General features: G+C 50.9%; 5 protein-coding genes and 1 non-coding gene across 6 annotated transcripts; 1 reads left to right on the forward strand and 5 right to left on the reverse strand.

Annotated features, from left to right (window-relative positions):
- Positions 1 to 137: 137 nt before the first annotated feature.
- Positions 138 to 1848, reverse strand: K460DRAFT_435986 (RTA1-domain-containing protein; the record flags this gene model as incomplete). The annotated part of the gene is made up of 3 exons (XM_040938405.1): positions 138 to 809; positions 858 to 1349; positions 1809 to 1848. 3 exons carry the CDS (start codon positions 1846 to 1848, stop codon positions 406 to 408), a joined length of 936 nt encoding a protein of 311 aa, XP_040785109.1. The 3' UTR covers positions 138 to 405.
- Positions 1849 to 2679: 831 nt separating this feature from the next.
- On the reverse strand, positions 2680 to 3661 carry K460DRAFT_370513 (uncharacterized protein; the record flags this gene model as incomplete). The annotated part of the gene is made up of 2 exons (XM_040934178.1): positions 3347 to 3661; positions 2680 to 3274 (listed from the first exon to the last, which is right to left on the reverse strand). Coding segments are annotated over exons 1-2 (569 nt in total), but the record flags the coding sequence as incomplete, so codon positions are not given.
- A 417-nt stretch (positions 3662 to 4078) lies between these two features.
- Positions 4079 to 7826, forward strand: K460DRAFT_398517 (actin-domain-containing protein; the record flags this gene model as incomplete). Its single annotated transcript, XM_040936204.1, has 4 exons — positions 4079 to 4405; positions 4459 to 5304; positions 5641 to 7002; positions 7053 to 7826. The coding sequence occupies 4 exons, from the start codon at positions 4079 to 4081 to the stop codon at positions 7575 to 7577; spliced, it is 3060 nt and encodes a 1019-aa protein (XP_040785111.1). The 3' UTR covers positions 7578 to 7826.
- Positions 7827 to 8392: 566 nt separating this feature from the next.
- K460DRAFT_380376 (Mn2+ homeostasis protein-like protein Per1) lies at positions 8393 to 9528 on the reverse strand (the record flags this gene model as incomplete). Its single annotated transcript, XM_040935253.1, has 4 exons — positions 8393 to 8450; positions 8500 to 9271; positions 9322 to 9364; positions 9415 to 9528. 4 exons carry the CDS (start codon positions 9526 to 9528, stop codon positions 8393 to 8395), a joined length of 987 nt encoding a protein of 328 aa, XP_040785112.1.
- Positions 9529 to 9728: 200 nt separating this feature from the next.
- Positions 9729 to 9813, reverse strand: K460DRAFT_t63. Its single transcript has one exon. It is a non-coding gene; the product is annotated as a tRNA-Ala (tRNA).
- A 665-nt stretch (positions 9814 to 10478) lies between these two features.
- K460DRAFT_359139 (uncharacterized protein) lies at positions 10479 to 12485 on the reverse strand (the record flags this gene model as incomplete). The annotated part of the gene is made up of 4 exons (XM_040932171.1): positions 10479 to 11327; positions 11385 to 11700; positions 11756 to 12139; positions 12226 to 12485. The coding sequence occupies 4 exons, from the start codon at positions 12483 to 12485 to the stop codon at positions 10479 to 10481; spliced, it is 1809 nt and encodes a 602-aa protein (XP_040785113.1).
- Positions 12486 to 13821: the final 1336 nt, after the last annotated feature.

Raw genomic sequence — 13821 nt, forward strand, 5'->3', positions numbered from 1 at the left:
GGTATTCCCGGATGTAGCGTATACTGAACAACCAAGGACTCGAGACTGTCGATTTCTAAGGTTTACAGCAAGGAACCACACTTTCCATTGATCAAAGCTGACGCAAATGCACATAGACGCGTTAATGCGAGACGGTTTGCCATATCTAATCTATACACCTATCGCTCCTTCTCTCTATCGCGATGGAGCGAGGACTGTCATGGGAAAACCATCGGAAGGCCGAACCCCTAAAATCAAAATGGTCTAGGGAGAATCCTAGCCTAATAACGCCGCGACAATTGCACCCATCCTGCCCTGTATCCCTTAGCGTCCTGTATCCGAATGTCCTATCCATCGCTTAGGCCGCTATCCAACTTGTTTCCGCTCGATCGCCCTCTAGCAGTCTCTCCCGGGCTCGGATGGCTTTCAGGCAGTCTCGCCCCGACGACCAAACATCTCCACCTCGCTATCGGACACGCTCGTGACTTTGGAATGGTTTTGCTTCTTCCCAAAAGTGTTTGCCAAAGCAGGAAAGCAAAAGCCAGGATGGAAGATCGTTTGCGCTGCTACAGTGAGGACAATCATGATACCTTCCAGTACGATGAAGTCTGTCTCCACCCGCATAAGCGGGCCACCCCAGCCACTTAGCAGTTCTGGGATCCGGTATACGCATCGTATGAAGATGGTAACATAGGCAACCACGACGGCACCGCAGAAAAATCTGAAGCGGCGATTGCCCCAGAGTTCAAGGGCGGAGTGGGTGAGTTGATCGCGGCGCTTGTATGTTCGTACACTGTATTCAACAACGAGGAGACCGAAGACAACAAGCACTGTGGACATCAGCTACGCGATCAACTTTGGAGATGAAGACAACTTACCAACAACCTGCCAGATAATACCCGCGACCATGAGATTCGTTCCGATCTCGCCCATATTTTCTCCTGGTTCTGCTATGGCAGCCAGTGCTCCTCCGGCACTCTGCATGAGCAAGGAAGTAATATCGCAGGCGATAAAGATATAGGTGTACCAATTTGGCCTTAACCGCGACCATTCCTCGCCAAACTGGATAACGACATGCTTCAGTGTGAGGTAGATACCAGCAGCCAGGAACGCTGGAGCGAAGATGAGAAGAACGATCTGGAGCTTGAAACCGTTGTCGTCGTACGGGTTGTTATGCATAATGATACGGCCGGCATATCCAGCGGATTCTGCAACACATCCCAGCGAAAGGGCGATCATGTATGTCCATGTCTTGTATCGAATGCCGAGATACAGTTGTAAGATGAGCGCGAGACCGAAGAATCCGGCAAAGAAGGCGTTCGCCGCGAGACTGGGTGCATATCCATATAAAGTGCCTTCGACCGGACACTCTGGAGTGACAGATACACACCATTCGGGTACTCTTGGTCGAGGTGGTGCGCCCATTGTGAGATGGGGGAGAGCGATGTGAGCGATATAAAGGCGACTGGCGAAGGGTGCGGTGAACTCAAGAAGTCGATTATTGGGGATGTAAGCGTATATGCGCGTGAGGCTGTAGATTGAAGTCTTGTTGATGATGATTTAGGCCTTAGGGGAAGGTTGAAGGGCATATATATGTACACCATTGTACAACGCGGCTTGGGCTTGCACCGCCCTTATAGTACGCACGTAGATACCAAGTGTTTCTCACACATCAATACTCGATTGGCCAGGATTGGCATCTGTGGCTTGAAATTACACCTTCGCAACACAACGCGGTTTTCGCAAGACGGTCCACATTGGGCGCCTTCAAGCACAGACCCCTGGTGAGATCTTAGTCCCAACCGGTCAAACACTGTGTCACATACAACCACACGTCAATACGTTCGACGCATATGTCAACGTCGACATTGAGGTTTAACGCAAGCTTCACAAACCTAAAGCCTAGTACAGGCAGTACTCAGATTGTGGCAGTAGTACGTGAGTCATTATCTTCAAGTTCTGCCCTGAGCAAAGTAAGTTACCATGCCGGCCATGTTCTGCGACACTCGCTCGAGATGCGCTCGCTTCTCGCTACGAATCCGGAGCCTAAGGCACCCCACCCTGACAAGTGATCATTGGCTGGGTACGCCCCCATAGCCTTACAGCCGCTGAAGGAGCTTGTTGCTTGCCTTATTTTTGGAGGCTTAGATATGACGCGTCGGCTGTACCGTCAGCCGGGGAATTGGATAAGCTCCATGGGAAAAGACCGAGCGCTCTATGCGCAAAGACCGAGCGGGAAACGCACTTTCATTTCCACAATAGGGTCCTTGAAATTACGGTCTGGTCAATAAAAGGCGTCTTCATGTACTTGGCAAGAAAGTCTATCTGTCATACACTTTCTTGCTTATAATCATTCGCTGCGAATGATGACATGTCGTATACATGCATGCAGAGCTCCTACGTTGAGCTTACAGGCGATGAGCTAAATTATCGCCAAGAACGCTGATTCAAATTCACTGTTGGCTGTACGACGTGGTGACCTAACCTCCACTGGATTTTGGGGCGACGCTGCAGGTGAAGTAAGAAGGAAAGTTGGATTGGGTTTATGCTGTTTCAAAGACGAAGGGACGGTGCTATTAGTTGACGAGTAAGACGTAGGATCTAGGTTTGGTGAATTGGGGTGTTGGGGTGTTCTTGTCTATCTCTAGGCTATGTGAGTGGAGTCAGTAGATACGACGTCACGACTTGTAGATGCTAACTCCCAGCTGCAATGACTATTTTTGTTTTGAAATACCAGTACTCTAACGTTTCAAGTTCATTCCATATACCACCTATAGTGACTATAGTTTCGATTTCAAGCCAGACAGTCTATTCCCGGTTCCTCGACTAACTCTTCAATCATTCATCCCTCCAAAGGCGAAGATCCTTTGGATGGGGTAACGACCTTACAGTAAAGGGCCGTTTCTTTCCTCTGTCCGCCACCCAATCGACACCCACATCCATATACTTCACCCCTTGGACAGCCTCCAACGGGGAAAACAAGAGATCTTCGTAGTCGGCGCCGTATTTCGATATCGGATCAATGCTCGTCATGTCAACCCTCACGTACTTCAGCCCTTTTATTCCTGAAATCTCTTGCCAGGTTTGATTCCAAGACGAGATATCGTAGGGGATAAAACCATACCTTTCATAGCCAAACAGTTCGCAACATATGGGGGACTCCCATTTCATATGAATAGACTGAATGGCTTGAAATGAGTTAGCGGGGAGGAGGCGTTGGAAGCATACATATGATGTGAGGTCAGGGATTTGGAAGGTGTTGGAAGCATAAATAAACTGCGCTGCTTCTAAGTATCTAACATTCAATCAGTACGATGCTAACTAACAAATACCCATATTTGGGAAGAAGTGATCAGTATGCACATACGCCAGCTTGCAGGTTTTTGGAAAGGCCAGAAGCGGTTGTGCCGCACGGCATGTCAGCATAAAAGGAGCGCCCAATTGTTCGAAATCAACTTCGAGTGGGAGCTTTTCTCCGCCCATGGCATGCGTATAAATGAGTCTCCGGAGTTCCAGTGGTAGCTTTTAGAAGAAAGCGGACTGTTGCTGGGTCGACACATCTGCTAATCCCCTGATGTCGAGGAAATCTTCTCTTGAACGAACAGGAGGAAGGCGGCCGGGCCAGATTGCCTTACGATGGGCCCGCAGTTTGTTCCGTCGCCTTATACGCTTGATAGAATTGTGGCGCTCAAGCCGGTCAAAGAAGTTGCTGGGAATAGTCAAGATGAAGCCGGGGATGGCCACCATTTTCACCGTCACGGCGACCGAAGGAGATGTGCTAAAGGTATTTAGGTAGGCAATGTACGTTAGTAACTAACTTGTAACTAACTTGTAGGTAACTAGATTGCCTATAAAGAACGTTGTGTACATTAGTGACTTGCTCATAGTGTACGTAGTTTTTGTGTGGGTATGGAGATTTACTTTAGGAGGAAGTTTGTGCTAGCCTACATACCTGTGGTGTATAATTTCGTACTATTGTAGTGGTACGGTTTGCGATGGGATGAAGGTGGTAGCCTAAATATGCACGTGAACAGGTGTCGCCAAGAAATCGCGACTTGCATAGGAAATCGCAACCTGACATTGCAGCTTCAACACCAAGATGCCACCCAAAGGTTCTAGAAAGTCCGCCGCTACCACACCTAATAAAACACTCGTCCTCGACAACGGCGCGTACACGCTCAAGGCCGGTCTGGTCCCTGCAAATGCGAACCCTACGTACGATGACTGCACCGTGACGCCAAACTGCATTGCGCGGAGTACACGCGACAAGCGCACCTACATGTCATCGGAGCTCGCGTCATGTAAAGACTTTGGCGAGCTAGCGTTCCGTCGGCCAGTAGAGAAAGGCTTCATTGTCAACTGGGAGGCCGAGAAGGCTATATGGGAGCATGAGTTCCTGGGAGCTGCGGCGGGGGAGGGGCTGAGGGTGGGTACGAGGTTGTACAAAGCCCTTAAGGCAATAGGCTGATAGCTATCCAGTGTGATCCCAAGGAGACGAACCTACTCTTGACCGAGAAGCCCAATTGCCCCAAAGAGTTGCAGAAGAACTGCGATGAGATTGTGTTCGAGCAGTTCGAGTTTGCGGCATACTATCGCTGCGTGGGCCCAACGCTCAACGCCTACAACGCTACCAATGACGCTTCGTTATCCTCACTCCCGCAAGAGTGCCTCCTCATCATCGACACATCGTACTCGGACACGACGATACTGCCCCTCTACAATGGCAGGCTCATCCAGTCGGCCGTGCGGCGTCTGACAGTTGGCGGGAAGCTGCTCACCAACTATCTCAAAGAGCTGTCATCGCTACGACACTACAACATGATGGAGGAAACCTACTTGCTCAACGAGATCAAAGAAGCGGTATCCTACGTCTCGCCTTCGCCACAGCAGTACGCGAAAGATCTGGAGCGGACGTGGAAGGGGCGCTTAGGAGACAAACGGGCGCTAGACTCGAGCATAGTAATGGACTACGTGCTACCAGACTACGAGAAGTCAATACACGGTTATGCACGCCCGCACGATGCCGCAACGTCAGGCGTGCGTCGTGGGTTGCAGCCGTTGCAAGGGCCGAGGGAAGACGTGCTGCCACTTGGCAACGAGCGTTTCGCCGTTCCAGAGCTGCTCTTCAATCCATCAGATATTGGCATTCGCGAAGCTGGCCTCGCTGGTGCCACGATGGAATCGCTGAGCGCGCTGCCTGAAGCACTAAAGGTCGGACTGTTGGCCAACGTGGTGGTCGTGGGCGGAAACTCGTTGATAAGTGGGTTCCTGGAGAGGCTGGAGGCGGAGCTGAGGAGTCTAGTACCAGCAGGATATCTGCTAAAGGTATCTAGAGCAGAAGATCCAATCAAGCATACATGGCTTGGGGGTGCACGTTTTGCTAGCCAGCCGGAGCTGCTGAAGCAGGTGCTGGTGGACAAGGCCGAGTATGACGAAAGGGGCTCGACGTGGCTCTTGAAGAAGTTTTCATAGCTATAGTATGAAGCTTTACGAATTAATTACATGCGAGTGACAAAGTTACCCAACCTGTGTTCTAGTCGTGAGACCTGAATGCTCGGCTCATTGATTTGACGGAGACTTTCCGACGGTGATTGGCCAATCCGCGGGGCCTTGGCGTGTGGTCCATTTGCTCTGCTAGGACGAAGACGTGAGAATTTCCAGGTCGCTCCCATCTCCAGCATCTCGACTCCAATGCGCCGAATACCGCGCCCTTTACGGGCACTTGAACCTTCGCACGCCTTCTGCCCATCTGCGTCCGCACGGCAACAACTCTCGCCATGGTCCTGCGCTCACCTCCAGACCACCTCGCCCGCCTTCTCAACGACTGCTTCCCGCTCCTTCCTCCTGCCGGGCAAGCAAGATAAGAAGAAGCACCAGCAATTCGTGCGCCGATGGCAGAAGCGGTTACTTGGCGACTCGGAGCCCATTGGCGCACACGTCGATCCATATGATCCCACGTCGCCCGTTCGAATAGCGCCCGAGGAGCAGGGCGAGTACGAGGAAGTGCTGGCGGAAGATAGGCTGGACGATGCCGAATTTCCTTTGTATACTCCTGCGGAGAAGAGCAGTCGCCTCTTGCGCGTCGGCGGTGAGCAATGGCTCAAACAGAAGCTGGAGGGCGACATGGCCAAGGAGTTTGAGAAGCTCACGCTGCGGACATACACACCTTTGACTTTGGACATGGCAAATGACGTCGAGGAACTGACGGGCACGCCCTATACCCTGAAGGACGAGAACTTGCTCATGGCGCAGACGGTACACGATCTAACGGGGCGGCCTTATACCAAGTACAACTTCGGCCTGCATAAGAAGACTACCTCAGCACGTGAGCTCCGCAGCCGGTTTGCGCAAGCTGTGGCTGAAGTATATGCCCTCAAGCAAGCCGGTCGGGACATGGACATCTCTAAATTCCCTAACCGAGGCGTCTACGATCCGCCTCGCTGGGTCAAGGATATTAAGTTGTCCAGGACGGACAGTGGCGAACTCGCTCTTGCCTTTCCAAGGTACAAGAGCGCCGAGCAACTCCTACAGGCCATGCAGGCAGCACCAGAATGGGAGTCAGCTCAGGCGGACGAGGAGCTTCTCATTGACGAAGCTGCACATTTGCAGGAGCAAGAGCCCGTCATGGACCCGGATACACCCGCATTCAAGCGAGCGGCTGTGGTGAAGATGGATGCTGAGAAGAAGCCGTTTGACTTCATGTCGAACCGCCCTGTGCCGCGAGCAAAACCCATTCAGAAAGCAAACGTGGACGAGGTCGCCGCAACGCAAGAGCCAGCACTGTCGGAACAGACTCCCGCGCCCTCGCCTTTGGCTGAGCTTACGTCCGCTATTGAGACTTCTCAATCTGCCATAAGCCAATTGTGCCATTCCGTGATCGAACACAGGGCGCAGCGCTTGACGGACGATATCCTAGCTTTGAGGAAAGCTGCTAAACAGGACAAGTCCGATTCGGTTGCCCCCAAGATCGAAGATGCGAAATGGCGACATGTTCCCATTACTGACCTCGCTATCAAGTTCGCCGTAAGTACATCAATATGCACATCTAGATCACGAGATACTGATTCTGCTAGCTCTTCAAACGCCTTCTCCAACTTACTGGCCTCCGCATTTCCGACCCACAGCTCACATCTACCAAAACCCTCGGCGACCTATACGGCTACCTTTGTGCCGCCGCAAAACCCCAAACAACAAGTTTGTTCTCCGCAATCCACCTTGAAGGCCAAAAGGCACGCGAGCGAGCTAAGCAGCAGTCGTCCGTGCCTGATGCCCTTTCTAGGAGGAGAGCCGACCTAGGCGATCTCATCAATCTCGGCAACGTTGAACTACGCCGCGTCAAGGCTACCAAGACTGAGAAGCGCACCAAGACTGGTCTCGATAAGGTGGTGCAGTATGCACTATGGGAACGAGGTCTAGGTGGTAATAAATCGTCAACATCAGCTAAACACGGGAAGAGCAAGCCGCGGATTTTGGAAGGAACACGGCAAGCGCCTGCATTCGGAAAGCCGATGAGCGGCAAGGGAGCGACCTTTTTGGCAAAGAAGACAAGCGAGTGGAAAGTGGAGCAAGAGAGACAGGCTCGAGCATCAATTGTATAGTAAGATGAGTTTCTAAGGAACGCGCATTACAAGCTCGTCAGCAGCGGGTTGACGGGAGCTATTGTATAGTATAGGATCTGATCAACGACATGTATACTATGGCTCCAGACATCGAGAGACCGACACAAAAGAGAATCTTTTGAGCAGGATATGCTGCCGTCTTGTCTACTTTTTACTAATTTGCTACTTACCGCTTCTCTATTACCTGTTTCCCTCAACCTGCTCACCCTTTTCAAATCATTCATCCTCTGTCGAATACATCGCACTGGGCATGCTGAAGGGCAACACTGATTGCCATTCGTCCCCTGACCACCCGTATGATTGCCCTAGAAAGCAACCTTATATCTATTCTGTATTCACCCCGTAGAGAAGACACTATCTTTTATACTTATAATTCCTAGAGGCAATGCTTTTGGGCTCGGCGGACTAGTTATTCTATCAACATGCCAGGGTGGAGAACAAAATGATGATATCAGAGATTTGGGAGGGCGGAGGGGGGGATGTGAAGAGGTGAGTTGTCGGTAAGTTTTAGTATGCGAGTATATTGACATGACTGACAGGAGTAATAGATGCATTAGCTCGCTAGGAGTCTAATTACTTGCACATGCATTTCTTAGTAGATAACTACTCTGAGAAATGATATAATAATGCTAGGCTATGCTACTAGAAATCCGGCCGTTTGACGCCGGCGGTCAAGATTTATCTAGTCCTTTCGAGCGCCTACGCCATAATCAGTCGTCGGCAATTTCACTGGGAAGCAGAGGGTAAGCGAAGAGGCCGAGAGTAGCGTAAGGTTGAGCCAAGGCATGCTTCCATTATTCCTTGAGTCGCGTACCTGCTGCCATGTCTTGCTGTGCATCCCTTACGAGGAAACTGTTCTTCGTTAGCCTGTAATTCCACCATCAGCTTAAGATAAACGTACTTGTACCACAACACGGTTGGCACCACAGTGCCCAAATGCCACAAGCTGTGCGCGTCGACCATGCCCTTCCACGGCGGGAAATCCAGCAACTCCATACTCATAGCCATGATGATCCACGCAACGCAAAGACCCGGCCACACTGCCCACGTCCGCCCCGTTTTTTTGTACCGAACGTAGCTAAAGCCGCTCCAGAGCACGTTGGCTACGATACCGACGACCACGTTCGCAGCCATGTTGTACGTGTAGTCCCACGACCAGAGCGAGAGGTAGAGGACATGCATCGTGTATAGAAGCATACAGAGCACTGTCCACAGCCGCAACAAAGACTGCTTCCTCGGCTCATCCTTATCCCACCTAAACACTCGTATGGGCGCATAATAAAGCCCGTACAACACGTTTGCGCCTGCCGCGAAGTAGTCCAACTTCTCCGTCAGATTGAAATCTCTAGTATGGAATATCATGCTGAACGTCCAACTCGCAAGCCCAACGTATCCAAACCAGAGATAGTATTTTCGGAGCGGGTACGACGCGGGAATCGTGTCACGGAGCTGCCGCATACCCCAGTCGTGGGCGAGGTAGTTGAACAGCGAGAAGATGACGCTGAAGGGCTCTTGCATGCCCATGAAGCGGTAAAAAGGCCATTTACCATGGAATTGGTGGATGGGCTGCATGTACGGCGGGTCGCGGGCGAGACGTTTGTCGGTCACGATGTGTTGGCAGGTATAGTCGCATTCTGAGGTACAGTCCCAAAATAGCATGCGGCGATGGAAGGCTAGAAAATGTAAGCTAGTTGCGTGTCTTAGATCTGTGAGGCTGTCGTACGGATTGGTGTAGGATCCTCGCCGCAATTGGCGTTTTTGCAGACCTGATAGGTTGGTCAAATGTCCAGCTTCAAGCTGTTCCAGACTTGCTTACTTGCAAACAGTCTTTGAAGTCTGGCAATCTGTCACCAGACGAAGCCTGCGCGACCCCGCCTAGCAAAAGAAACACAGCAAACATGTGCCATGCTGGAGCTGTGTGTATCCTCATGGTCACCGACGTGAAACAGTTCCAGATGCCATGTAGTGTTTGTTTTCCTGAGTTCGTCGCGTGTCATCAATGATCGACAGGGTCTTGGCGGGCCGATGAACGCCGACAAGACTCTTGCGAATTCATGCTCACACAACAACAGCATCCATTCATGCAAAGAGGGGTTGTGGGTGCCAAAAAAAGCGCAAAAAGAAAAATACTGGACGGGCGGGTGATCGAAACCCGGACCTTCCGCATACATAGAGGATATGCAAAGCGGACGCTCTACCACTGAGCCACACGCCCATTACTGCTCATTAAGATGAGATGAAAGTTTTGCAATGTTGGGAAATATATCTAGATTGAACAATTAACTTTCGATCGCCCGTCCATCCATCTGTCAAGAAAGTTCGAAGCTGACTACCGAGTACGAAGCGGGATCTTGTCATCCATTAGTGCGCCGAACTTGGCGTCGTTGAGCCGTTTTATGCCGATCTTTGAACGCCAAAAATGAAACGTCACTCAGCGCTCTTCCGTGTCACTCAAGACCACAAAACTATTCCAGAACGAGTCAATCCTTTACATAAAGACACTACAAATGACATAAGTTTACCCCTTGATGCGACTCGACTTACTTCAACGGTTTCTATTCACCTGGTGTAATATGCTGTGACATTTGTACGCCACGTCTACCTTGCTATCATGACAAGGATAAAGGATGCAAAGCTCCGCATCACAGCCATGTCTTTCGAGTAGCCAGAATCTGAATAAACGCGCAATGAATTCTACTGGAGGCCGTAAAAGACGCAATATCGTGTCCCTAGGTATCATCAAACGCCCAAACGCCCTCTTCCCCCGTGCTGAATGAGCGAACTGTCCCGCAGCCTTATAAACAAGTTCAACTTAAAAAAGATGTACATAGCGAAGGTATTTTCTCTCTACAATCTTCTATCAGATCGATGGGATTCATCTCACTCATTCGGGATCGCTAGTGTTCCCTTCGTCCACTCGCCTCCAGCCAATGGACGCGTGAAAGCGGTAATGTCATCGCCGGCAGTCTGATAGAAGACATATAAACTGTCCCAGAGCGTCTTTCTATCAGCATCTTTTTCCGCAAACGCCGTGACTGTGAGATGTGTGCCCCCAAGTCCCTTGACTGGGCCGGCGGGATCCGTAATCGTGAACGTTTGGTCCTCAACGAACGTCGTGTTCTCGGCTTGGTACGTGATGTTGTATCCTTTGATACTCTTGTCCGCCATTTGAGCATAGAAGTACGTGGTATAGCCGAGGGAGGTGGTCGGATAGACACCGCGGATTGCCCCAGACGTGGAGTTCACCCACGAATTGATGGGATGTTTGTCTTGGGAGCTGGTTGTGGTGTTTGTGTCCTTCCACCAAAACTCAATGTCGTTTTGTTTGTTGGATAACATAGCGTAGGTGGTGGTGCCCTCACCCCAACTGTAGCATCCAACACCGGCGTGAGTATTGAAACCTTGCCAGCGCTGGATGGGAACCCATACGTTCTGCCCATTGTACCAGGCATATTGCTGAAACGTCGAATCATCAATCGCGAACCAGATATTTATACCGAGGCGCTCCTCGAAAGGCTGCTGGTTTTGCTGGCCCGAAGCAGTTGGAAATTTAGTGAAATCAGAGTCGCCATAGTAGTTGCCCTTCCAGCACGCCTGCAATCCCACACTGGGATTGTCGTAGGCCTTCAGTTTGAGATCAGTCAACGGTCCAGGCTGCCAGATGTCGCTAGTATTGGTCTTGGTCACCTGTTTGATCGTGTGGTTCTTGTCAACATAGAAAATGTGGAACTGTATGTGTGTTAGCACAAAGAAGCAGACCGATTGTACCGATAGTCCATCTCTTACATATTGGGTGGAGTTTATGAAAGTAGCTACAGCTGAGATGGGTGAACCATCTTTTGCATCACTCGCGACGGTTTCAGACTTCTTGCCGCCAACCCACTTGCGGTCGGTCGTGTATTGCATGAACCTGATGTCACCGGTGTGATGCTGGAAATAGAGTGTGAAGATTCGTCGCTGGCCTGTGTTCCATGACTCTCCAGCCAACGCAATACCTGTCCCGTTGAAGGCGCCCTGCTTGGAAAAATAGTTTGATTGGAGTGCTCCACCAATACATAGCTCGGGCTTGCTGCGACAAAATGGATCAGACTTGGTCTCATTCCTACGTTGTCGTTAGCAAATAGTGAGCCAGACCATAGAGGGGCTTTAAAACACACGAGCTCTTCTTCTTCAGACCCAGACCTAGGCCCAGACCAAGACCTAATCCGAGAGCAATGAGCCAGATGAGCACGCATCCGATGAGAATGAAGAATGTGCGCTTCTTCATGCCGCACTTTCGGTCATCCTTCGGTGGAACAGGTGGAGGAACGGTTCCAGGTCGCGAGATTGAATCACTGGGGTCGACATGCTCTTTGAACCCATATGGCCGTAGCTGCGGAGATGTGAGCGTTGTGCCTCCTTGCGACGAGGGCGACAATGATCGATGACCGTGGGGGTATTCGGAGAATTGTCCTGGTACGACCTGTGGTCCTGAAAAATCAGGGGTTGGGTTTCCAAGCGCATTATATGTAGTATACGGTGTTTCCTTCTCCGTCGAGTACCTGCCGCCCGGTTAGACGACCGTGTTACATACAACAAAAAGCATTCCGATTCGACCCATAATAGGTCGCTAGAATGGAGAACCTACGGCGAGTTTGAATACCCATCCTGGTATCCCTCATGGTTTTGCGATGAGATCTGCGAGTGTTGATATTCGTGTTGCTGATATTCCTGAAGATGCGGGGAGAGACCTGGAGGAGAATTTGGGTTCGGTGAGTAGGTTTGAGGTGATCCCTCAGCTGCATAGACCTGATCGTGCTCTTGAAACCGGGGTGGGGGGCTCCATTGACCGTCAGTATAGCTCCGAGGGCTACTCATGTTGTCTCGAGGCTCGTCGTGGCGATCCATTCTGTCGGGCAAAGATGTCGAAAGGTGAAATGGGTGGGTCGGACTTTTAACGAACCTGCGCAACCCAGATGTTTCGGGCCTCAGCCAAGTGGCATATACCTAATGCGGCTATGCTTTTGACCGGGGACAGGACGGCGAACCTGAGCAGTCAGGGCAAGCTGAGATGCATACTAGTGTGCGGCCGCACGCTTCTCGGTTCCCCGGGTTGGCAGCGAGACATGCCATCGCACTACAGTAAGCACAGAGTTAATATACTAATCCAATCGGGAACCGTATGGCTTGAGTAAGCGTGGTCATACTTGGATAGCGTTTTGGCGATCTATGATATTATTCGTTCTCTTTTGGTCCATGCTTCCACTTGTGTAAGTCAGATGGGGCCAACGATGCAGTGTAATCAAGGCCAGCGTAGATCCAATGTAAGCACTCCGGGGTGGGGATATTGAAATCCCCAAAAATTGACCACCGATATACTGCACCGGAACTCTTCCTCGATTTTCTGCAAAACTAGCATCTCAATCGAGATTGTGTTTGAAATCATGGAGATTTCCCCAAGAGTCGAGTGCAATTGTGACCTCTTCTGCATGTTGAGCTCAGCTCAGATGCAGGGCAGAGAGCTGAGCTAAGCTTACGCTCTTGATTCGTCGACTCCAACTCATCCTGCATACACTGCTGCACTTGAGCCTGTTAGCTTCGATCACATCTCAGCTGGAGAAAACAGCGTGTGATTATTAGTCGTTGTGTGCGAAAGAACTCGGTCTGGACGTAGTAGGGTGATCGGCGAAGTGGCTCTCTTGAAGGTTCGCAATGAGCGGAGATTCTCTCAGGGCCTGCACGTTTGGCAGAGGTTGTTGTTAAGGGTCAAGACGATTGGTTTAGATTGACATATTGAAGCCGTCGCTGACAAACATTTCATCAATAAGTATTCCGGAGCCGACACAGCCGTCCGACGGTATATCAGAGTCTGGTATGGTGGGGGATGCTGCGGCTTGTTGCATTCAACCCTCATCCGGGTAAAGCACCTGCTTGTGATTTCCATTGCCGCCCACAGAGCGTGATCAGCATGGAGCTTCTCTTCTGCGAGCCTGTAGTGTGGGGTTCGACGTGGCTGCCCGCATCGCGCGAACCTCCGAACTTTGTTTGCGAGACAGCCTCAAATAAGGGAATACCAGCCAGGTCAGCAAAAGGAGCAACACGGACTGGATGCGAATTACGGACGTTAGGTACAATGTCAATAAGGAAAGAGGTTCCAGAGAGAAATAAAGGTGGCTGGGCGGGCATTAGCAAACGCAAAGGGAGGGGCGGAAAGTGTCCCGACTGGTACTTTTCGTATTCGGTA

This window comes from Cucurbitaria berberidis (genome assembly GCF_010015615.1).
Source record: "Cucurbitaria berberidis CBS 394.84 unplaced genomic scaffold K460scaffold_5, whole genome shotgun sequence".
Taxonomy (NCBI): domain Eukaryota; kingdom Fungi; phylum Ascomycota; class Dothideomycetes; order Pleosporales; family Cucurbitariaceae; genus Cucurbitaria; species Cucurbitaria berberidis.